At 40.1% G+C, this 21,433-nt stretch overlaps 6 protein-coding genes across 10 annotated transcripts; 2 read left to right on the top strand and 4 right to left on the bottom strand.

The window, feature by feature from the left end:
• Positions 1-5: 5 nt before the first annotated feature.
• Slik (Sterile20-like kinase) lies at positions 6-8,137 on the bottom strand. 2 transcript variants are annotated; one of them, XM_088039998.1, is made up of 9 exons: positions 8,038-8,137; positions 7,152-7,781; positions 4,829-5,283; positions 4,217-4,295; positions 4,059-4,168; positions 3,591-4,013; positions 1,718-3,541; positions 1,432-1,671; positions 6-881 (listed from the first exon to the last, which is right to left on the bottom strand). In XM_088039998.1, the coding sequence occupies exons 2-9, from the start codon at positions 7,672-7,674 to the stop codon at positions 714-716; spliced, it is 3,822 nt and encodes a 1,273-aa protein (XP_087896124.1). In that variant the 5' UTR covers positions 7,675-7,781; positions 8,038-8,137; the 3' UTR covers positions 6-713. The 2 variants fall into 2 exon arrangements, with proteins under 2 accessions (XP_087896124.1, XP_087896123.1); XM_088039997.1 differs by lacking the exon at positions 6-881 and adding an exon at positions 1,005-1,345.
• Positions 8,138-8,289: 152 nt separating this feature from the next.
• On the top strand, positions 8,290-9,143 carry LOC148173387 (NADH dehydrogenase [ubiquinone] 1 alpha subcomplex assembly factor 2). 2 transcript variants are annotated; one of them, XM_088040011.1, is made up of 2 exons: positions 8,290-8,539; positions 8,680-9,143. In XM_088040011.1, exon 2 carries the CDS (start codon positions 8,681-8,683, stop codon positions 9,104-9,106), a length of 426 nt encoding a protein of 141 aa, XP_087896137.1. In that variant the 5' UTR covers positions 8,290-8,539; position 8,680; the 3' UTR covers positions 9,107-9,143. The 2 variants fall into 2 exon arrangements, with proteins under 2 accessions (XP_087896137.1, XP_087896136.1); XM_088040010.1 differs by having other exon boundaries at positions 8,294-8,539; positions 8,586-9,143.
• hfp (Poly(U)-binding-splicing factor hfp) lies at positions 9,130-15,377 on the bottom strand. 3 transcript variants are annotated; one of them, XM_088040003.1, is made up of 8 exons: positions 15,207-15,377; positions 15,075-15,159; positions 14,050-14,109; positions 13,837-13,997; positions 13,613-13,659; positions 10,444-10,788; positions 9,486-10,369; positions 9,130-9,434 (listed from the first exon to the last, which is right to left on the bottom strand). In XM_088040003.1, exons 1-8 carry the CDS (start codon positions 15,258-15,260, stop codon positions 9,325-9,327), a joined length of 1,746 nt encoding a protein of 581 aa, XP_087896129.1. In that variant the 5' UTR covers positions 15,261-15,377; the 3' UTR covers positions 9,130-9,324. The 3 variants fall into 3 exon arrangements, with proteins under 3 accessions (XP_087896129.1, XP_087896128.1, XP_087896130.1); XM_088040002.1 differs by lacking the exon at positions 13,613-13,659 and adding an exon at positions 13,454-13,512; XM_088040004.1 differs by lacking the exons at positions 13,613-13,659; positions 15,075-15,159; positions 15,207-15,377 and adding exons at positions 13,454-13,512; positions 14,654-14,677.
• Positions 15,378-15,501: 124 nt separating this feature from the next.
• Ddrgk1 (DDRGK domain containing 1) lies at positions 15,502-16,545 on the top strand. Its single transcript, XM_088040006.1, has 3 exons — positions 15,502-15,598; positions 15,647-15,739; positions 15,783-16,545. The coding sequence occupies exons 1-3, from the start codon at positions 15,502-15,504 to the stop codon at positions 16,451-16,453; spliced, it is 861 nt and encodes a 286-aa protein (XP_087896132.1). The 3' UTR covers positions 16,454-16,545.
• Positions 16,546-16,674: 129 nt separating this feature from the next.
• Positions 16,675-19,281, bottom strand: LOC148173384 (kinesin-like protein KIF23). The gene is made up of 2 exons (XM_088039999.1): positions 17,111-19,281; positions 16,675-17,061 (listed from the first exon to the last, which is right to left on the bottom strand). The coding sequence occupies exons 1-2, from the start codon at positions 19,157-19,159 to the stop codon at positions 16,783-16,785; spliced, it is 2,328 nt and encodes a 775-aa protein (XP_087896125.1). The 5' UTR covers positions 19,160-19,281; the 3' UTR covers positions 16,675-16,782.
• A 557-nt stretch (positions 19,282-19,838) lies between these two features.
• Smyd5 (SET and MYND domain containing, class 5) lies at positions 19,839-21,284 on the bottom strand. Its single transcript, XM_088039125.1, has 4 exons — positions 21,194-21,284; positions 21,020-21,147; positions 20,733-20,975; positions 19,839-20,685 (listed from the first exon to the last, which is right to left on the bottom strand). Exons 1-4 carry the CDS (start codon positions 21,227-21,229, stop codon positions 19,932-19,934), a joined length of 1,161 nt encoding a protein of 386 aa, XP_087895251.1. The 5' UTR covers positions 21,230-21,284; the 3' UTR covers positions 19,839-19,931.
• Positions 21,285-21,433: the final 149 nt, after the last annotated feature.

The following is a 21,433-nucleotide window of genomic DNA, read 5'->3' as shown; positions in this document are numbered from 1 at the left end:
CATGATCTATTTAAATTATTTATTTGAATAGTTACTGGTAAATATGCACATAAAAATAAAATACACGGACTGTACATCATAATGAAGGACAGCGCGACATTGGCAAAGTATAAAGAGGATAAAATCCCGCTGTCCTGTCAGCTTAGAGTTAGATCAGCTTTTATATACACCTTAGAATACAGATGATAAAAATTTAGTATTTAAATAACTTGGACTAAACGTAATATTTATACATCAGACTGGAGTAGTGCAAGCGCATAATAATTCTCAAACAATCCCGACATAATCTATCATGTTAAATAATAATATAATCAGCATAGAAAATAATAATACAAGAAAATTTTCACAACATAACAAGTGGAACCTGTCAGTCTGTTTATAAATGCACACTTGATTTCTCATAATTACTATCTTAATTTTACAAAAGAAAATGCCGTAAAACTAATCTAATATTTTAAATCGCAAGCAAGCTAACGATAGTTGATTTTTCTTCAGTAAACAACCTGAAAAATAGTCTCCCTTTAAATTTTGCAGCTCATACCAAAATTAAGTAGCGTAATCAGGTCACCTCGATTCCAAAATTTCGAACAAACAAAAAATATAATCTCTTAAATTATGATTATTCAGTCTGTGTAATGAATATGTACACGAGTTTCTAAAAATGTTCGCTCTGGACCTACAGAGGCACATTTTGGAGTATACTGTTATCAATTTCACCCTTCTGAAACAGATGATAAACTACTTCTCGTCGAACCCACGCCGATGGGACAACTCTCTGGGTTCAGATCGGGTAAGTCTGGCGGCAGCATCAGTGGCGTCGACACGGGACCGTACATTCTCTCCTGTTCATCCAGTTGCTGAGCAAAAGTCTCTTCCAGTTTCTAACAGACAACAAGAGTCAGGGTGCTAAATTACACATTTTTATAGTAAATTCATCAAGGCGAGTCAGAGCGTTGTTGTTGTTTGGCTCGTCTCGATGAATATACTATATTCACACCAACCTTGCATTTCTCCAATCTAAATCGGTGAAGGAAAAGAAAAAAAAAGCGTGTAAAACAAAAAAGAACGACAAAAAACACACAAAATACTACACAGCGGAATCGTCATTGGAAGGAGTGGATAAAATAATGCTCTGGGATCTGTTAGTATTGTCAATACTCCAGGGTCTAATATAGCCCCAACTGGGCATAGTGAAAGTGATAGAGGAAGTGCCGGGAGTTTCCGGGGGAGTTTGGGAGTCTTGATCGGTGGATGAAGCCGTGCTCATTCCCGTAATCTGCAATTTGGGTAAATATTTGGCGAATTCCGACGACAACATCTCTGTGCGCATTTCTTCCTCCAGTTTCTATAATAATGCGTGCAATGTTAATAGCGTGCAAAAGAAGTGTTAAAAATGACGTGCAACCATGCGTGAGAACAAACCAAACTTACCAATTTCCTCGGTTTTAACTGCGCCTTCCATTCTTTCAATTCCTTACTGAAAGCTTCTTCGCGTTGCTTCAACTTCATGGTTTCGTGCTCGAGTAGCATCTTTCGTTTCTCGTTTTGGAGTTGCTCGAGTTCTTTAATGGTGGCGTCGCTCATCGCTCGAAGTTCTTCCAACTGACGTTGGTGTTTCAATTCGAAGCGCTGCTGCTCCGCCTGGTAGCGCTTGTTCTCTTTTTCTTGAAACTAAAAAAAGGAGATTACTAACAACACCACCCCCAAACTGTCTTACCTCTTTGAATTTGTTCTTATCAGCTTCCGGATCGTTGGCGCCACTAATTGAAATCCTCATCGACTCTCTGAACATCAACTCGCGAGCCTTCCTCTCCGCTCTTATCCTTTTGGGCAGCGATCTCTTCTCCGCCGTCTGCTTCTTTAACAGTTCCTCCTCCTTCCGCGCCGCCCTCCTCTTAATCTGTTCTTTTTCTTTTTCGTGTCGCGTCAACATCTGATGCCTTTGCAGAATAAAAATCTCTTTAATCTGTCTCTTCATGAGTTGGTGCTTCTCGTGGATCTGCTTCTCTTCGATTTCCCAAAGCGCCGCCTCGCGAGTTCTGGTCAACTGTTGTTTCTGTTGCAAGAACTGTCTTTCCATCAATGCGATTTTCTCGCGATGGGAGTCGCTCAAACGCCGCAAAGAGCTCTCGTGGTTCTCGTTCAACTTCTCCAAGAAAGATTTCTCGCGTTCTGCGTGGTCGGCGTCCATTTTCTCTTTGCGGTTTTTGAATTCTATCTTGCGGCGGTCTTTTGGTAAGAGGTCGATTTCTGCTTTTAACAATCGGAGTTCTTGTTTTAGACCGTCTCTGAAGAGTTTGAGTTCGCGCTCTTGCTCCGCTCGGATCTTCTTCGACATTCCGCGCAGTTCGGCGTCTTGATGGGCTTCTGCTTTCTCGATCTGCACCCTCTGCTGGCGACTCAACATCTCGAGGTCGTTTTCGTACGTCCTCTCCAACGTTACCCGTTCTTGTTCGAACTTCTTGTCTTGTTGTTCCAAAGTGAGGTTTTCTTTAAATGCTAAATCCTGGAATTGCTTCTGTTCTTGCTTTTGCAAGTACTTGAGCTCTCGGAGTTCTTGCTTCCGGTCGTTGTGTAAATCCGCAAGATTGTAGTTTTCTTCGTCTCCATAGATGACTTTGCTGGTGGTTGTCGTGATGACGACTCCATCGATGACGAATTTTCGCGTGCGTTTCCGCGTTTTGCGATTGAGATTCAACAATGTCGTTTCTTTGGACTTCGGTGGTCTCTTTCGTAAAATAACAGGATCCTCGTGTTCTTCCAATTCCGATAATCGATCGTTTTTGGGCTCTTTCCCACTGCTTCCTCGACTCTCGTGACTAGCAATCGACAAACTCTCAACGTCTGAATGTTCAATGCTCTTACTGGACGAAATGGGCCTTCGATGCGAATCGTTGCTCCTCACAGAGCCGCAATCGCTATGCGATCGATCACTCATCGCAGACTCGTAACTGTCAGCGTACGCTTTCCCGTTGATGTTCTTCTTGTAAATCTCATCCCGACTCGGTGAGTGAACGATTTGTCCGTTCATTTTAAACGGAGCTCCTTCTAGTGTTATGGTTTTGACTTCATCACCAAAGTCGCTCTTGCTACTTCCCGTTTTACAAGAAGAAGCGTTGGAGAGGTCACTCGTCGAACTTCTGAAATTCTCCGCGAGGTACGACGTAGAGTCCTTCACTTGCACTTTCTCTTCGTCTATCTTCACCACAGACACGTGACTAGTGTCCAAAAGTCGGGAGTTGTCGTCGGAAACTTCCAAACCGGAGTCGTTAATAACATAACTCGAGTCAACTATCAAGACTTCGCTTTCGTCGAGCTTCTTAGCCTTCAGAGGACGATCGCGGAATTCGTTCGGAGGCGGATATTCCAAGGAATCCAAAGAGGGGTAACATTCCTCGTCGGAGGACTCGACGTGGGTTTTATTAGTCTCGTTGGCCACGATGACGACTTCGTTCGTACTGTTACTGGGAGACGTCGAAGATCGCGATATTGGTTGAGTATTGTCGATGATCACCGGAGGGTGAGTGGTCACCACAGTGACCTACAAAACAAAGAAGTTACTCTAGTTTCACCAGTTTCTTTCTACGCACCTGACTGATGTTAGACGCCAGACTGTTGGACAGATCCGGAAGATCCGAGTTTATGGTGATCGTGGAAGTGTTCAAATTACGTTCGGCTTGAGTCACAACAACGAAATTACTGGTTTCTTGAGGCACTGAAGTTTCAGGAGCGACGTCGCCTTGCGACTGAATGTCTTTAAGGTGATCTTCCTTTTCTTCTTTCATTTCTTCGTCTGGAGCGACGCTCGGATGAACGGGACTAGAATGAGGAGGTGTTTCTGGGGGCGTAATTGGTGACGATGGAGGTGTGGGAAGATTGGGAATGACAGGAGGAGGAACAGGAGCTGGAGGTTTTTCAACGGAAGACGAGGGTTGAGCAGGAGGTTGCACTGGGGGCAGCGGCGCCTTTCCTTTGTCTCTGGAGGCTCGTCGTTGCTCCTCTTTTCTCTCAACCTAACAACAAATTGTAACAAAAGACTTTTCCACCGCCAGAATTACCTGTTTCTTTTCAACTGGGGATGTTGCATCCGTCAAATCTTCTTTAGATGATTTTTCTTTAATGGTTTCTTCAGTTTCTACGTTAATTATGGGAGATTCATGGTCATTTACTGAAAACATCGGAATGAGATCTCGCGTTTCGTGGTGTGGGGTTTTACCTTTATTGTCAACTTCGCTGCTCTTCACGGAAGTAGAGTCATCTTCGATATCCAGAGGAACTTGAGAGGTGCGGTTGTCCTAAAATTATTCAATTATTGCTTGTGACTGGGGTGGTTGAGGGTGAGCGAACATAGCCTAAGCCAACAGATTTCTCACCTGGGCCTGCATGCCCGGAGAAGGGGGGCCCGGAGAGCCGCATGCATAACAAATAAGCCGTGATAACAACGTTACCGCTCGAGGGAGCTACCATTACACAATAAACTACTAATAAAAGCGTTTTTCCGTTTGAAATGTTATAAATTATAATTGGAATGTGGATAAACGAATTTGGCGTAGAATCAATAAACAATAATTCAAAAGAAACTTTTCATGTTTGATTTGATTTAGCGCCCGCAGTCAAATCGAAGTTGATCATAAAATAAATTTCAAGTTAAAAATACTACGACAATAATAAAGTGCACAACTAAAGGGGGCTCTCCCTTTGGACTTACCAATTCTCTGGTAGAGCTCTTTGTGCTTACGATGTTTCCTACCCCGCTAAGCATGAAATTATGTACACAAAGCTTAAGAAAACCGTCGTGACAACAAACAAAGCCCATCAAGATCCTTACCTCTGGATCATCATCCGTCAATTCTTCCTCCACGACTTCAGCCTTGTACTCCAACAACAGATCCCTGATGGGTTTGGAATCCAGAGTACAATTGATAAACTGATGCTTCAACAGCTCGTCGCACGTCGGTCGTTTCTGCGGGTCTTTAACCAAACAATTCGAAACAAAATCGTTGAATTCCTTCGACCACTTCGAAGGTTGTTCGAGCTTCGGCGGATCCGACTTTTGGATCTTAAGAAGTACCCGCATAGGCGACATTTCGTGATTCGGTGGTTCCATTTGGGCAAATTCGATGAGAGTTATGCCCATCGACCACACATCCACTTTGAAGTCGTAAGGGTTGTCGCGGAACGTCTCGCAGAGGACCACTTCGGGGGCCATCCAGTACGGCGTTCCGATGAACGTATCGTGTTTCTGCATCGTGCTTTTATTTTTAGCGGAGACACCGAAGTCGGCTGAGGAGGTAAACAAAGCGTTAACGTTAACATTTCTGCAGATGGATTCAAATCGAGCGAAATTGAATCATGGGCTATTTGTGGATCAATTAACCCGACACTTAACCCAAGCAATGAAACCATGAAGGTTTTTTTTTTAACACCGAAATGTCTGGCTCGGGAAGAAAATGTGGCCTTTCTATTTCATGCTAGTGATGTGGAAAAATTGCAGTTTCAGCTAGTTAGTCTTACACAATATCCTTTAACGGTGTAAATGAAATTTGCATTAAAGGCACGATTTGTCCGGAAATGACTCTGAATTTTTAAATATGTACCACATCCTTTGTATCTTTGCCAGCCAACGAGGGCACGGGACAATTTTTCAACGCGATTTTATTAGAAAATATAATTAAAAATCCACCTACGCTGACTATTTTTAGAACAGTCTCGCATTGTAATCACAGTGAGTAATTTTCATTGATCACATTATTTGTATACTATTTGCAGGAGAGCTATAAAAAGAATGAATCAGTTTGATCCGAGAAAAACACAAAACTGAGTTTTAAAAATAACCAGAAAATAAAAAGAGACGAATTAACAATCCTTCGGATTCCTTCAAGTTCTTGACCTGACCCAAGTTAAAAAAACTGAGACGTAATTAATAAAAGTATTTAAAAAGAAAAGGCTTAGAAGAATCAAAATTGCTCTTTTTGTACCAATAAAGTTTTGTGAAATAGTAAGAAGCTAATGAAACTTCGAACACACGAAATTTTGAAACTGCGCATTTAAAAATATGAGAAATTTAAAATTCGCGAATATTCAGATGCGGTTTGCGTCATCGTTTTTCTCGCGACTTTTTACATAAAAAATAGTTCTTAGATTTTCCAAAGTTGAAAGTAGCAGTTTTTCGAAAAAATTCAGGACTAAAACTATGCCAAATTTCTGATATTGATATCTCGCTTATTTTTTGAGTAAACTTGAGTTATTATAGATCAGTGTACGCAGAATTCTCCGCAGATTCTAAATCTGAGATTGAAATTTAGATCCGATAACAGATAACTGAGTTATGGCCGAACAAAGATTCGGATAGTTGATTTTCATTGTTCCTATTTTTTCCTAATTTAAATATCTCAAAAACTATTACAGATATTGAGATGCGGTTTGCGTCATCATTTTCCTCGGCTCATTTTACGTTAGAAAAAGTTTTCAAAAGCCAAAAATTCGATAGTCGATTTTTTTTATTTTTGGCCATAACTTGCAAACTATTTGTCCGATCCATCTCAAATTTGGCCAATTGATAGATTTTAAGCTCATCTTTCGATGGATCTTTAACACAAGGGTAGTAAACGTCGTTTTCACCTTGAAAACAATGATTGAAAATCACCCCAAAATGATGAAGAGGTCATTTTTTGTCAGATAGTGAAAAGATGATGGAAATTCGAAGAAAGAAACAAACAAAAAGTTCTTGGAGACAAAAAAAAGAATGAATGTGTAACGTAAAATGCGTAAAAAATCTCAAGGTACTCTCGAGGTGTTTTCACGTTATTGAGAGTTTTTTGCACAACATTGAGCGAAATTTGTGTCTCTTGCCTACTGTTTCAATGTCAGTGAAAAGTTTAGCCCCTTCGTCTCTTTGAGCTTATGTACTTGAATTATTAGCAGAATATAAATATGTGGACTCTAAACAAGTTATAAAGGTAACATAGTATATCACAACCTTGAGAAAGCCATAAAACGTTTACTTAAAAATATTGTTACTTAAGTACCTTTGACTATCAGAATTTCTATTTTTATTTCTCTAGGTCATGATAAAAATTGATTGATGAAACAATACAGGTAATCCTTAAAACTACGCGATGAAATTAGATAACGAGAAAAATGTGGCTTACCTAATTTGACGCCCCCAGCCATGGTCAGCAGTACATTTCCCGCTTTCAAGTCCCTGTGAATCACGTGATTCTTATGCAAAAACAGCAGCCCCTTGCACATATTTTGGCACACATAAGCAATTTGTAGTTCAGTCAAAGGCTTCTCTAACTCCGTCATAATACTATCTAAGGCCCCGCCATCACAGTATTCAATCAACATCCAAAGCTGTTGTTCCTTTTGAAAGGCTTCATGCAGTCCAACAATGTTTGGATGTTTGGTTTCAGTTAAGATATCTATTTCTATCATAAAATCGGAAAGGTCGTCTTCGCCGTCGAGACGGCACATTTTCGCTGCCGCCAACTGTCCAGTGTGTTTATGTTGAGCTTTGTATACTTTACCATAAGCTCCATCACCGAGTTCACCTATCATGTCCCAAAACTCTTCAGGATCGCACTCCATGCGCACGTTGTTGAAAACTTTTTTCTTTTTCGCATCGTTGCCGCCGAAATGAAGCACTTTCTTGATGTTGTTAAAGAAAGACATGATGCTGGTTAAAGTCTAAGAAAAATCACAACACTAAATCACTGGGGATGGGCAACTTTCCTGGAGAAACGTCCCGGGAAAGATTTTCTTCGTCTCATCTTGTTTGACTGCAATAAAAATGTTTATTTGCGTTAGACTCTGCAGTTTAAAAAAGTAAATATGTGTAGATTATTATGTGACAGAAAAATTACGAGCCTCCCAAGGACAGGATGTTTTGCTAAAAGTCCCCGTTTTCACCACGACGTGTTCCAGATTTTGAGCGATGGAAATCCTCATGCTCAGTGAAAGGAAATGTCAGAATGGCAAGTTTATGGCCAACAACCTGTCCAATTATTTACCTCGAATGGGAAATCTTTCACTCACCTTGGAAAAGTGGACGTCGTTCTATCACTGGGAATTTTCGGAAACGGACAATTTTCCAATCAAATAATCCACAGATTTTTCACTTTTGTGTATCTTCATTTTTCACTAAACCGTCGACCATTTTTACCTGCAACCAATCCCCGGCCCCCTTTCAGCACCACGCCTGGGATGACATCACTGCACGTCAAATGCGACAAAATCCCTAAATGTGACAACGTGACAACTGAAAATAACCAAACCGAAACACTCCACGGCTTGAATAAAATGAAATTGTTAGAAACTGACCTGTCGTAGCGTTTCCACACGTTTTGCGGCAGTAGAAAATTCGTTTTAAACAAACTTTGGAATTAATGATCTGTTGTGAAAGCTCTTTCTTAAAAAATTGGAATTCTCTCTGTACCAACCCCACGGAAACAAACTCCCTTACAACTAAATAAATTAATGTATAAATAAACAATCAATGCGCCAAAGTGGCCAAAGTTAATTTTCTCTATCGAAACACGTAAGTATTAAAAATCACGCACGCATTTCATCGATAACTTGATTAGGCATCACCTCCTGTGGGGTTAACCTCAAACCTCAAATGTCAGCGTGACATTGCCAACCAAAACAGGTGACTGATGAGCCCGTGTCTGTCTTCAGAATGACTCAACCGACACGGAGTGTGTGGAAAGCGGTTTGGACAAATTTCATTAATTCGTTGAGACCCCGACAGATTAGTGGCAACCATGTAGGAACCGATTATTTTGGAAATAAATTCTACGAAATTCCGGCGAACCCTTCGGTGGGTAAACGAAGACCTTCCCGGTGGTTCGAACCCCCGAAAAAAGACGATTTTATGCAAGAAATGCCGGCCGAATGGGAAGCATGGCTGAGGGGGCGCCGAACAGAAGTTCCTTCCCAAGAAGAGGTAATGAAGAATTATGCTCTTATGCAACTGAAGAAGAAAAATGCAGTTGCTGTGGATGCAAAAGGTGGGAAAATGACACCGTTGGAAAAAGGGATGGAGACTTTTCCAAAGAGGCCAGAGTTTGAGATCTCTCCTGGGACAAAAAGTGGTAAAAATTGATGTAAATAGTAGATAGAAATAAATTATTTTCATGAAATGATGCTTTATTTACAAATTAAAAAAGGCATACATATTCAATTGCAAAATTATTCACAGTTTTTAAAAAATTGAATTAGTATAAATAAAGATTTGCACCATAAAACTTTTAAAGTTTAATACTTAACAAGAACAGTTACTCCTACACAGTAGAAAACAAAATCGTCCATCGTTCCAATCATTTAACCTGAAAAATCGCTATGATCAAATAATGTTTGATCATAAAGTGATGCTTGAACCATCCTTCCTCCAAAATATCTTCCATTCAAAGCATCTCGCGCTTTTTCGGCCTCTGCAAAACAAAATTAAACCAATTACTACAAAGGGTCTCAAAAAACCATACCTGGTGTTTCTGAAAATTCCACAAAGATCTTAACAACGACGTCGGCGTTTTCTTCCTCTTCCGACTGTTTTTCGTTATAGATAATCACCCTTTCGACAGCCCCGAATTTGGAGCACTCTTCTTGAATCTCCTCCTGGAGCGTCTCATCGACATCCTCAGGCCCCACCATGTTCCTTAAAATAACAACCTTCGAATCGACCTTTCTCATTAATTTCTGCATGACAAAGTGCCTCGCGTTTTGCCCTTTAATCGACATATTTTCCTGTTGCTGCAGCGTCTGCGGTTCGTTCTGATCCATCAACTTCTTCTGCAGCTCTTCTTGTTGCTTCATCTGCGCTTCTTGCGCCCTCTTCATCGCCTCCTCCGCCGAATTATTCCTAGGCACTATCGGCTGAGTCAAAGTCGGCGTGATGATTGCAGGCGGCGGAATGACCGCCGCTTGAGTAACTACTGGTGTGACTATCGTAGGCTGAATCGTGTTGTTAGGAAGAACTTGCGGAATCGCCAATCCTGGCGGCGGGATGACGGCTGCTGGTGCGGCCGTCACGACGGGTTGACTGAGTTTGGAGAAACCCAGCGCGACGGCGTTGCTCGCCACGGCGTCCATGGCTTGGATTTTAGCCGTCGCGGCGGCGGCGGCGACTGCTGCTGCTGTTGGCATCACGCTAGAACCCGACGAGGGGCCAAGGAGGGCGTTCGGGGGCGTGATGGCTCGGCCGACGCGGAGGTATTGCCCCCCTAAATCGAACAAGTTCATGCTGGCGATGGCTTCGTTGGCGGCTTGGGCGGTCTCGTATTCGATAAAGCCGTAGCCTTTGTGTTTGTGGCCGGAGCTTCCCTGCGCAAGTTTACAGTATATGATGGGACCGAATGCCTCAAATACGCTGCAAACATAAGTGAGTTAGACAGGGAGGGACTTGTGGGGGCGATTGAGAGGAATTGGCGGTTATAACGCTACCTTTTGATGTCGTCTTCTGTCAGATCTGGATGGATTGAGGCGACGTAAATCCTGTTGTACTGTTTCGCTTCTTCTTGGATTTCGTCGATGACGGCTTGAGCTTGGGGCATATTGCTTGGTCGTCCGACGACCTTAATGTTACGTCCCCCTATCATTACGCCGTTCATTTGTTCTAAAGCTAACTGTGCCGCCTCCGGTATCTCGTACTCGACAAAAGCGAATCCTTTGTGTTTTTGCGTGACAGGATCCCACGACATATTGATGGATTTAATGGGTCCGAATGGTAGAAACGATTGCCTAATTGTATCCTCCTTCAGTTCAAAACTGATGCTTCCAACGTAAACCCTAAACCCAGTACCTTGTCACCCATTGATCGTCTCACATTTTTATTATTAGTTTATACATCCGAGTTATGAAATGGTTAAGAGAATTTTGTATAAGATCGAGGAACAACCTCTGTTACTTTGCACAGAATTTGTTCCTCCAAAATTAAAAGTAAATGAACAACGTTAATCAAATCTACATTTGGGGTATTCCATACCAAATCGACCGCTTTTTGATTTGACTGAAAGTTTTATATTTTTTTCTACTCTATATAAAAAGGTTCTCAGAATGAAAAAAAAATTAAAAAGTTATGAATTTTTTCCAAAAAAATGCTTTTATATTTTTAACTAGCTATAACTTTTTCAAAAATTAACTTAGTGGGAACTTTTTTTATTTTTGATGTAAAATGTACTTTTCAGAAAAAAAAACAAAAAAAAGAAGATAAATTAAATAAAATCTTCGCCTTTTTTGAGAAAAAACAACCTTATTTTCTCGAAATTCGCCATTTTTATTTTTATTTCAATTTACTAAAAAAAACTTCAATTAATTCTGCGATAATTCCCGCATATCCCAGAGTAAGCCGACTTTTTTTCGATTTTTTTATTAATAATACAGTAGAACCTCGATTATTCGAGTGCGGATTATCCGTGCAAGGCTGTTGGTACGATTATCCGTGCATTACAAAAAACACATAAATCGAAGACGAACTTTTGCTTCCAATGCTAAAAAACTTAAAATTTCGAATTTCACAGTTACAGTTGGTATATTTTAATGAGATTTAAGTCAGTGTAAAGAGCGAAAAACAAAATTATGAGTTAAAATTTTTGTCTTTGAATGGTAGTGTTCGCAAACAAAACAAAAATCTTTGAATTAAATTCTTTTGCGAAGAAAACTGAAAATTCAAGTGGAAAAGAAAATTTTGAGATCAGAAAAGAAATAAATAAAAGTACCAGATTTGTTTTACTACAAAATAGTTACTTTTATGTTATATGTCTGATAAGAGTTGATTGATTCAATTTCTTTCAGAATTTAAAATTGTTGTAAAGATTTTGATAAATTTTGGTAAAGGTTTTATATATTTTGAATAAAAAAAAATCCAATTAATTCTGTCGCCTTAAACGTATGTTTATTTAACAACTGGATTATCCGTACAGGCTCCGGTACCGAAAAGCACTTATAATAATGGTTGTACTGTATTTTTTTAATTTTTATTAATTTTTTTAAAGTTATACAATAAAATTATTGCAATTAAACGATTTTACAAGATTGTATACTTAATTTATAGTTTCATTCTATAACTATAACAAGTAGGATTCAAATTTAATATATTAATTAGATCGATAAGTTAGGGTGTGACAATTACAGACTTATCTACCGCCAGTTTTCAAAACCCACGCGAATATGTTTTTATAAGTCTTCGGCTCTTTAAAGTTGTCAACACAAAATATGTAAAATACTTAAACGGCAGAGAAGAAAGTAATAAATGATTTGGTGCATTTTTAAATGTTAATTACATATATCCAACAGAAATCCTTGTAATTATATTTGTAAAATGAAACTATAAATTAAGTACAAGGTGTTTATAAATGTTTCTAGCATCAAGGGTGGCTATGAAATGTCAAAGAAATTTGCCGCTCATTACAAATGTGGGTTTCGATTTTTCAACTTTTGCAGTTAATTTGCATTTAGACATTTGCAGTTAACCTCCAACATGGAGAAAAGTAAGTTTTGAGAAATAAACTGTTCTAGTTGTGATTTAAAACCTGAAAACCAAAACTTGGACACAAAACGTCATTGACGTAAGTAACGTTATAAATAATTTTCAAGATAGTTATATTCACTATGAAAACAAAGCGGCAAAATAGTGTACGGCAGGCACACCCTTCAAAGACACCCTTGATGCTAGAAACATTTGTGAACACCCTTGTATATAACCCTGTAAAATCGTTTAATTGAATTTATTTTATTGTATAATCAAAGCTTTTAGAAAAAAAAACAAAATTTGTAAGTTTTTTTTCAAATTTGTAATTAAAAATAATAAAAAAAAAATCGGCCCACTCGGATATGCGGGAGTAATCGCAGAATTAATTGAAGTTTTTTTTTTTGATAAAATAAAATAAAAAATGACGAACTTCGAGAAAATGACGGTTTTTCTTAAAAAAAGAGAAAATTTTTATTGAATTTATCATCTTAATTTTTTTTTTGAATATTTATATAAAGAGTACATTTCAAAACAAAAATTTAGGAAAAAAAAGTCCCATTAAGTTAATTTTTGAAAAAGTTATAGCTATTTCAAAATATAAAAGCCAATTTTTGGAAAAATTGCTAACTTTTTTTGGATTGGGAACAAAAATTTAGAGAGACCTGTTTTTCATAGGGTAGAAAAAGCTGCAAAACTTTCAGCCAAATCGAAAAGGGTCGTGGTCAAAAGCGGTCGATTTGGTATGGAATCTCCATTTCCTTTAATCGATCAGATCTTATCAGCAAAAACTCATGAGTTGGAGAAAGAGATTTCTCGACAACTTCGACTGAAAAATGATCATCATTTTAACAAGATGAAGCGGTTCATGCAAGCAATTAATGAGTGAAATTACATTGTTGCTCTTCACATGTAAATGAGAGATAAAACTAAAGAAAAACGAAATGAAGGCAACAATGTAAAGAATGGACGATGAAGCGTGCTAACCTGCACATAAGGGCGAGAGCCTGCTGACGCTGGACCTGAGTCCTCTGACTAGCCATTTGCTGCAACAGAGGACAAGTGGCATGTCACAACTAGTAAACGCAAGCTTGGGGGCGAGCTCTCGCCCCCTGAGCGGGCGCGTGCGACAAGCTACGCACTAACCTGCACATTAAAACTAACACTTGATGTCTCTGGAAGGTCTTATTTTTCTGTGAAGCAAAGTCTCATTAGTAAACATCTTAAAATAACAATTCGTACAGAAACGAACTAAAACGCTTTTAATCGCAACTTCCAGTAAATTCTGTAATGCAACAAAAAAAAAATTTGGAAAAAAGTCAAATACGCCCTCGAAAATCAGTGTTGATTGTGCTTTCAGTGATTTATACCTGTTGTTGATGTGCCAAGGTCTGCTTCATGAGGACCATTCGGATGCTCTGTTCCATCGCATACTTCTTCGCTTTGCTGACTCGGTCGCTTTGATCGGAAGTCAGTTTTGGGAGGGCTCCACCCAGAATGCCCGCAATGGTGTTGCTTCTAGCTCCAGGACCTTTGCCAAAAAACGTTCAGAATTTGCACACTTTCCTGATTAGATTATTTACCTGTGACGACTTCTCCAACCTGTTTCAGATCATATGTTAAGTTATTTCTGTGTGATCCATCTACAACAAAGTCAGATATGAATAAGTGTGTAAAGAAAGAAGAAACGGGGCTTGCTATCATTGCCATCTGGGAACTACTTACAATTTTATAACCGCGATTTTAACTACTGAAGAAAAGACAAATTTTGAAAAGTTTTTTACTATATTCGAGGATAAAAATGTAGTCATTGCCCTAAGATTACGTAAATTAACAAGATTAGATCACATGGCTAGAAAAAGTGAAGCCCTACCACAGTAAGTACATTAACTGATTGAAACCATAAAGTTACTTTTCCTGACTCTTCTTTAAAATTAAAGGAAAAACGTGAACGTGACTGTAAAAATGCTGCTGAATTACTCTTGGAACTAGGAGCAGTTCACAATAATTAGAATTTCAATTTTGCATTCTACTGGTTGTGTTCAAGCAATGGTAAAGTGAGCGGTGTGATTGCGTACATATCCACAACAGTGTCTAGTCATCATCACGAAAAGTGCGTAAAATGTCGACTTTAGCAAACAAAGCCCGCATTTTCGCACCCATCAAAGTCTCTTAAAAAATATGTACATTTTGCAGTTCTTGCACGTGGTTTGTGGTCGGCGGTCAAGTCAAGCCTCTAGAAACGCAACAACTCGAATCTGGTTGCACCTAACTGTATCTGGAAACACAAAGAGAAAATAGATATGTCTAAAACAACCCGATCGACCTGGCTTATCAAACGAACATGTTGAATGAGTATGTGTTTGCTTCTGTATGAAAACTGTGAAAACATTAAACTCATACTCAAACACATTTAACTTATTCTTGGTTTTTCCTACCATGTAACCGTGTAGGCTACGGTTACAGCGTTTCGTTCAACTCCACGTGAGGCTACGTTCTGGCAGATCTCATTTCTGGAACATCTCAAGCAGACATCGCACATTAGTATGGGTGTCCCGTACTTGAGGCTCTAACCTTACTAGAAGCGATATTCAAAATTGATACTTACTGTCGAGTTTCGGGATCTTCGGGGGAGGATCCTCGGTGCCCGGTGCAGGGGGCTCCGCGTCCTCTGGGGTGTCCATTTGTTCCGGCTAAAACACCAAACTAACAACGCAGAAGCGGTTGGAAACACACTCACCATATTCGATCCTCCGTTGAGTACTAGACGCTCCTGTTGGTATGTCGTCATCATGTTTGGGGGGCCTTCACACTTCCGATGAGGGAACAAACAACAACTACACTTTTTACCATAAAAATAAAGAATTTTAACTAGACAACAAAATGGCGTGCTTTATGTCAACCGGATCAATAAAAATGACAAGTGCGGTCGGTAACACCGACACCGACGTTACCCACTTCTGTCATTACTGTCATTTCCGTGATGGTTGAGGTTAGGCTCTGAAATTTTCAATTTTAAAAAACACCACTTTGAAATGGATGTCACTCTACTTGTCGCTTTAGCCTCAATCGTCTTGCTCCTAATTTTAGCAATTGCGTTCTTTTTCAAGAAGTCAGAGACGCCTAAACAAGGTACGTCACTCTTTTATTTACGCAACATATGTTAATTTTATTGTGTAGATGAGAGACCACGAGCAGCCCCTCGGGTGCGGGAAGGTCTACCACGCCGAGCCCAAATGGCTCGGAACAGAGGGGCGCGTTTGAGAGCCAACGGTAGGTAAACACCCCTCGTTGTCCTGTCTAACGTCCTTTTTAGCACCCCCTCAGGAGCACCCTCCTTCTGACGATGAAAACAATAGGAATGATCGCGAGCAACAAGTAGAAGTACCAGATGGTGCGAAACTCGGAGCCAAAAAAAAGGCAAAACTTGAAGCAAAAGCGGAGAAGAAGGCCCAGCGAGAAGCAGAGGAGCAACAAAGAGCTGAGAGGAGAAAGAAGGATCAGTTGGCAGAAGAGGAACGTAAGAAAAGCGAGGCGAAATTGGAAGCCGAGGAAAAACGACGGGATGAGGAAGAAAAACGAGCCAAAGAAGAAAAGGAGAAACGGGAGTATGATGAGTACTTGAAGATGAAAGAGGCGTTTTCTGTTGAAGAGGAAGGGTATGAAGAAGGTGAAGAAGACAGTCAGAATTTATTGCAGGAGTTTGTTAAGTATATAAAAAATAACAAAGTCGTGGTCATTGAGGATTTGGCTGCTCAGTTTAAACTGAAGACACAAGCGGCGATTGATCGCATTAAGGATCTGCAGCAAGATGACATCTTAACGGGGGTGATAGACGACCGCGGGAAATTCATTTATGTCTCTCCTGAAGAAATGAATATTGTTGCCAAGTTTATACGACAGAGAGGGCGGGTCTCGATCTCTGAATTGGCGGAAAATAGCAACAAATTGATTAATTTAACACCTGTCACTGCTGGCACCAATTAAAGTACTCAGTAATAAAAAGAGTTGTTTAATTGTTTAATTGAACAGACCTGTGCCAGATTTTATTAAAAAACAACTGATTTAATTTAACTTAATTATTTAATTTAATTATTTACTGACCTGACCTGACCAGTTTTATCATGCAAAACAAACTGATGACATTCATTTGGTAAAAAATAAGAAGGATCGGATATTGATATCTTTATAAGGCAAATTGTGATCAATTATTTAGAAGAAATTATAATTGAATCCAAAAATATAAAATTAAAAAATGTGAGAATGTGCTTAAAATTAATAGACATTAGTACAATTTACAATTACAATTTATACAATTAATCAGCAGTTGGGGATTCTTGTCTCAGCCGCTCCACATCATTAAAAACGACTTGAGCTCCTCCACTACAAGTCGGCAAGATATCTCCTTTATACAATTTGGTTTCCACTTCGCCTTCGGCTCCTTGTTCTTGTGCAATCAGGCAATATTTGCTCTGTTTTGGATTGGTGACATCGCTGGCTTTACTCAGCTTGGTAACAGACTTTCGTTTCTTCATGGACGGTTGCAGGACGGTACCTAAAGGCACTGGTTTAACAGCGTTGTGCTCTAACCAGACCTGAAACAAAACAGATTAGTGCCTATATTCACACCACTCATATTAATACCTCTCCAGCGGATCGCGATCTGCGGTTTCGTGGAGCAGGAGTCCCCACAGCCCTCCTGGTCTGTTGGACCGGAGTCACCGACGTGTGTTCCGGCGAAGGCGAATCTCGCTTCTCTTCAATTTCAGGTGGCGTAATCTCACTCTCAAGAATCTGCCGGACTTTTTCTAGCTTGTTTTCTTTCGCTTTCGTTGCAGCTTGGAGATGTTCCCTTTGACGACGAAGCTTGGCGTCCAATTCCTGCGTCATTTTCTCGTTGTGCAGCTCGAATTTTTGCTTAATCTTCTGTTTCTCCAGAATGTTCTTGTTAATTTTCAAGTTCTTCTCGGCAATGATGCTGCGCAGTAAAGAGATTTCCTCTTCTTGGCTCCGAAGTTTCGAATTCAGCTCTACATTCCGGGCTTCCGACTCCCCTAACTTGGACTCGACATTGAAACATTGCTGCTTGTTTTTCTTCAAAAGAGCTTTCGTACTCTTTATTTCTGATTTACTCAAAATGTTTTCTTGCTGGATGTCAATCAGTCGCTTTCTGAAGTGACTTATTCGCTCGTCATCTTCTGATTGCGCGGCTTGGATGATTTTTTCTCTTGTTTTGAGAGTGTTGATGAGTTTTTCGAAAGCGGGTTGAGCTTCTTCGATGTTAAGGAAAGACATTCTGATGTCGGGCAATTTCGGAACCACTCTTACAATGCTGTTGGTTTTGACTGAAGCAGGAGTGGCTGTCTTCTTCTGTATCTTCTTCTTACAAGGAGTGAACTTGGGCTCAGATCGCGTGACTTTAACATCTTGAGTGGTCTCAGCGAATTTCATCACTTGCAAATTCTCGTCAAAGTCCGCATTTGACGGGTTGATGCAAACAATCATTTCCACGCGCCCTTCGCCTTCGAAGAAATTTTTGAAGAAGAGAGTTAAGCGGCTGTCTCTATATGGGACCAATTTGTTAGATCCACTCAACTGATTCTCTCTGAGAATCTCCAAACAAGTCCGCAGAGAGAGCAAGGAATTATTAATTTGGCTTGCCTCTCTTAGTAATTGTCCGGTGTTTTGAGTTCTGTTTGTTCTTTCTGACCCTGCCAAGTCAACTAAACTCATCTGTCCAACTTTAAGCAGATTCGAGTCGGGAATGATTGGTTGGCCGTTTTCATTGTGGACGACTTGTTGGAACTGTACGACTCTTATAGTAAAAATGGAGTGGCTACGACTAGATACGGAATTTAAAACGGTGTTGGCCATTTTCTTGCGTTTTTGGCCAATGTTAAAGAGCTCGAACGCTTCCTCAGCTGATTTCACCTCGGATTCTATCACCCCATTCACATACATGTTTTTTTGCGAATCCTCGCGTAAAATTTTCCCTTGAATGGCTTTTCCAGTGTTTTCATCCAACAAATCAAAAACCGTGTTGTTGTAGATTTCAATGTAACTTACAAAAACTGAGTACAGGTTGCTTTCGTTGATATCAACGACTTTAGTTCCATCGTTGATGTAAGTCTTCTCGCGGCTGTGCTTCTTGTAAGTGGTTTTAGGTTTTGATCGCAAAGTTGCTAACTGATCTTCCATAGCATCCTCCTGTGACTGAATTTCGAAACCATTCATTTTATCAGATTTGATGACATATTTCGGCGCTTGATGCGACGAAATCGTGTTGAATATAGTGTGAATGCATTTGGGCATAATCCCGGGATTCTGCTGGTCCCCTGTTAATGTGTAAGTCTTGCCCGACCCTGTTACTCCGTAGGTAAAAAGAAGTCCATTTTTCCCTTTGAGTAAGTCTACAAGCAACGGATACGCAACGTGCTCAAAAATCTCCTTTTGTCCAGCAAAAGCAGTGAAAATGTGCTTGAATTGATAATGCATTTCCTTTCTAACGATCTTAGACTCGGCTGGTGTTGTTAATGAAAGAATTGTAGGAGAAAGAAGTTTAATAGATGTGGATTCCTGGTCGTTTTTCAGCGGTCGCAAGCGACAAAAAACACTTACAGCATCTTTATTTTTCCCAGAATCTGGAGTTCTCTCGCGGCGAATTCTCGGCGTAAACTTGCTAACAGGATTCATCTTAACGTGCCTCGGCAAAACTTTTATAAAATAATACACATTTAAGAACACGAAACGAGGGACTTGCACCAACCGTTTGTCGTTTTTTTAGATCGCTTTAAATTCAAACGGAATGTGTCAACGCGGTCGGTAAACACGGTTTCTGTAAAGGCGGTCGGTAAACACGGGTTCTGTAAAGGCGCTCGGAAGTTTGAATTTACCAAATATTCAGTTCGATAAATAATGTTTTGATTGTATCTTGTGCGAGGGCTACGTTAATTTACATGTATAATAGTCTTATTTCTTGTCGATCTAATAATCAGAAATCATTATAATAAAATAATAAAAAAAATTGAGCTGCCATCTATGTGCCGCCGCGTGACTTAATCAATTTTGACAGAAAACAAAACGTGCACATAACGTCTAATGTGGATTTATTTTAAAGTGATAAAAGGTAAATATAATTGATAAGTTTCCTTATTGTACGGTGTACCACGTCTTAATAAATTCGCCTGCGTGTGGAGAAAGTTATAACTTTTACAATTTTATTTGATTATCCTGCCTCTCATGGTGGGGTTGAATTAGATGAGGCAATATTTATGTCTGATTTTACCTGCCGTTATATTAAGGAAAAAAATAAATATAAATGAAATTGATTAATTTAACACCTGTCACTGCTAGCACCAATTAAAGTACTCAGTAATAAAAAGAGTTGTTTAATTGGCGAAGGAGAACAGAACAAAAAATAAATGCTTTACTTCCCATCATCCTAAAGACACAATAACGTAACAGTTTATTCACTCATTTCTTCCTCTTCTTCTTCTTCTTCTTCCTCCTCGCTTGTGACGTCGGCTTCGCCCGCTTGTTCCTCGCATTTGGGACAGTTGCAAGCAAACAAGTAGTTTTCCATCAGCTGCTTCCTCCTGGAATGTCTGGACCGTTCCAATCCGCAACCCTCCAAATAACTGATCGTGATTTCTTCCCCCTCTTGAATATCCCTGACTGCAACCAAAGACAGCCGATTGTTGTTATGCAGATACGTGGGCTCCGCATTAGGAACACAACTATGATTACAAGCGCTCTGTATCGTAAACAAAGCAACCCCTTCATTATTCAGAAAGTTTCCAGAGTGAGAGTCCATATCCTCGTACAACTTATCAATGAATTTATCCAAGACCGTTCGCTCTTCGTCGGTGATGGCCAAGTCCGACGTTCTAGTCACCCATTGACTTATCGCGCTAGTTCCTACTCCCTGTCCGTTGGTGCCGATCAGCGCCAACAACCCCTGGAAACCCACAGGGGTGAGAAACTGCTCAATACCTTCATGAGGAAGGCAATGGATCAAAAGATTGAGTAAAAGCGACTGCTGACTCGCGAACTTCTCTCCAAGCAGTTTGTGGGCTAATTCCGCGTCTTCATTTACCGTGCGGTGACAGAACTGGAGCGTTTGCTCTATCGCCAAGTCGCGATTGGGGGCTTGCACGATTCTTGCCAACAGGCGGACGATCAGCATTATTGTGTTGGTTTCAGGGGGGTAATGGACTTGCCTACAACAAAAACACTGCTTGTGCGAATAAACGATACGATCTCTTACTTCCAGGCTTCATTAAGTTGTTCAAGGGGGTGACAGTTATTTCTCTCCCTAGACTGGAGGCACAGAATTCTGTGGTATTGATTACAGGCCTTGTTCAGACATTCAGTAGAGCAGTAGTTAACACCACACAAACTACACGAAGTGAATTTAGCCTTATCAGTGGTACAACACATGGGGAAAGGCAATTCCAAGTCGGGCTTGCCGCTGAGTCGACGCGCGTTTTCTTCAGCTGTCTCTAAGGGGCTAAATTCAAGTTAAAACGAGAAATAATTGATGTGGTTTCTTACGTTAGGCAGTGATCACACGCTTTGTATTGATAGGCTGCATTCCAAGAGAACTGACAAGAGACCAAAGGGTCTTCTTCAAAAATCACAGATCCACTCTTAAAGGGTTTTTTCGCAAACAAACCTTTGCCCTGCAAGAAGTTACTTGAAATAGAGTGAAGCTCGGGGTGACAGTACCTTGGAATTGTCCACAACACGCACTTCTACGTCCATTTCGAGTTTTTCTTTACCGCTTCGCTGACATGTGCGTCAAAGTTTGGGGTTATGTAGTTGTGAGGTTAAGGCGGAGATTTTTTTTTTCAGAGGCACGATTAAGAGCTGTTTTGCTAAACGTGTTTACTAAATATGAACAGAAGTACCACATGCACTATTTACAGGCTTTTATCCACTGTCTTTGTACGCTGTGGTGACATTTCG

Source organism: Gnatocerus cornutus, chromosome 6, assembly GCF_029298725.1.
Source record: "Gnatocerus cornutus isolate USDA-ARS CGAHR chromosome 6, icGnaCorn1.1, whole genome shotgun sequence".
In the NCBI taxonomy this organism is placed as follows: Eukaryota; Metazoa; Arthropoda; class Insecta; order Coleoptera; family Tenebrionidae; genus Gnatocerus; species Gnatocerus cornutus.
The sequence above is the reverse complement of the archived record's forward strand: the minus strand, read 5'-3'. Positions and strand labels throughout refer to the sequence as shown.

Coding starts and splice junctions, on each gene's coding strand:
- hfp (XM_088040002.1), bottom strand. CDS start 15,260: ATGATGACGACATACCAACAGGAGCGTCTAGTACTCAACGGAGGATCG. Junction 10,370..10,443: donor ACAGAAGACGACATCAAAAG/GTAGCGTTATAA, acceptor TTATGTTTGCAG/CGTATTTGAGGCATTCGGTC. Junction 9,435..9,485: donor GGAATTTTCAGAAACACCAG/GTATGGTTTTTT, acceptor TTTGTTTTGCAG/AGGCCGAAAAAGCGCGAGAT.
- Slik (XM_088039997.1), bottom strand. CDS start 7,674: ATGTCTTTCTTTAACAACATCAAGAAAGTGCTTCATTTCGGCGGCAAC. Junction 4,296..4,828: donor TGACGGATGATGATCCAGAG/GTAAGGATCTTG, acceptor GAATAATTTTAG/GACAACCGCACCTCTCAAGT. Junction 3,542..3,590: donor TGGCGTCTAACATCAGTCAG/GTGCGTAGAAAG, acceptor TTTGTTTTGTAG/GTCACTGTGGTGACCACTCA.
- LOC148173387 (XM_088040011.1), top strand. CDS start 8,681: ATGACTCAACCGACACGGAGTGTGTGGAAAGCGGTTTGGACAAATTTC.
- Smyd5 (XM_088039125.1), bottom strand. CDS start 21,229: ATGGACGTAGAAGTGCGTGTTGTGGACAATTCCAAG. Junction 21,148..21,193: donor GTGTTGTGGACAATTCCAAG/GTACTGTCACCC, acceptor AACTTCTTGCAG/GGCAAAGGTTTGTTTGCGAA. Junction 20,686..20,732: donor CAACTTAATGAAGCCTGGAA/GTAAGAGATCGT, acceptor TTTTTGTTGTAG/GCAAGTCCATTACCCCCCTG.
- Ddrgk1 (XM_088040006.1), top strand. CDS start 15,502: ATGGATGTCACTCTACTTGTCGCTTTAGCCTCAATCGTCTTGCTCCTA. Junction 15,599..15,646: donor GTCAGAGACGCCTAAACAAG/GTACGTCACTCT, acceptor TTTATTGTGTAG/ATGAGAGACCACGAGCAGCC. Junction 15,740..15,782: donor GGCGCGTTTGAGAGCCAACG/GTAGGTAAACAC, acceptor CGTCCTTTTTAG/CACCCCCTCAGGAGCACCCT.
- LOC148173384 (XM_088039999.1), bottom strand. CDS start 19,159: ATGAATCCTGTTAGCAAGTTTACGCCGAGAATTCGCCGCGAGAGAACT. Junction 17,062..17,110: donor GATCGCGATCCGCTGGAGAG/GTATTAATATGA, acceptor GTTTTGTTTCAG/GTCTGGTTAGAGCACAACGC.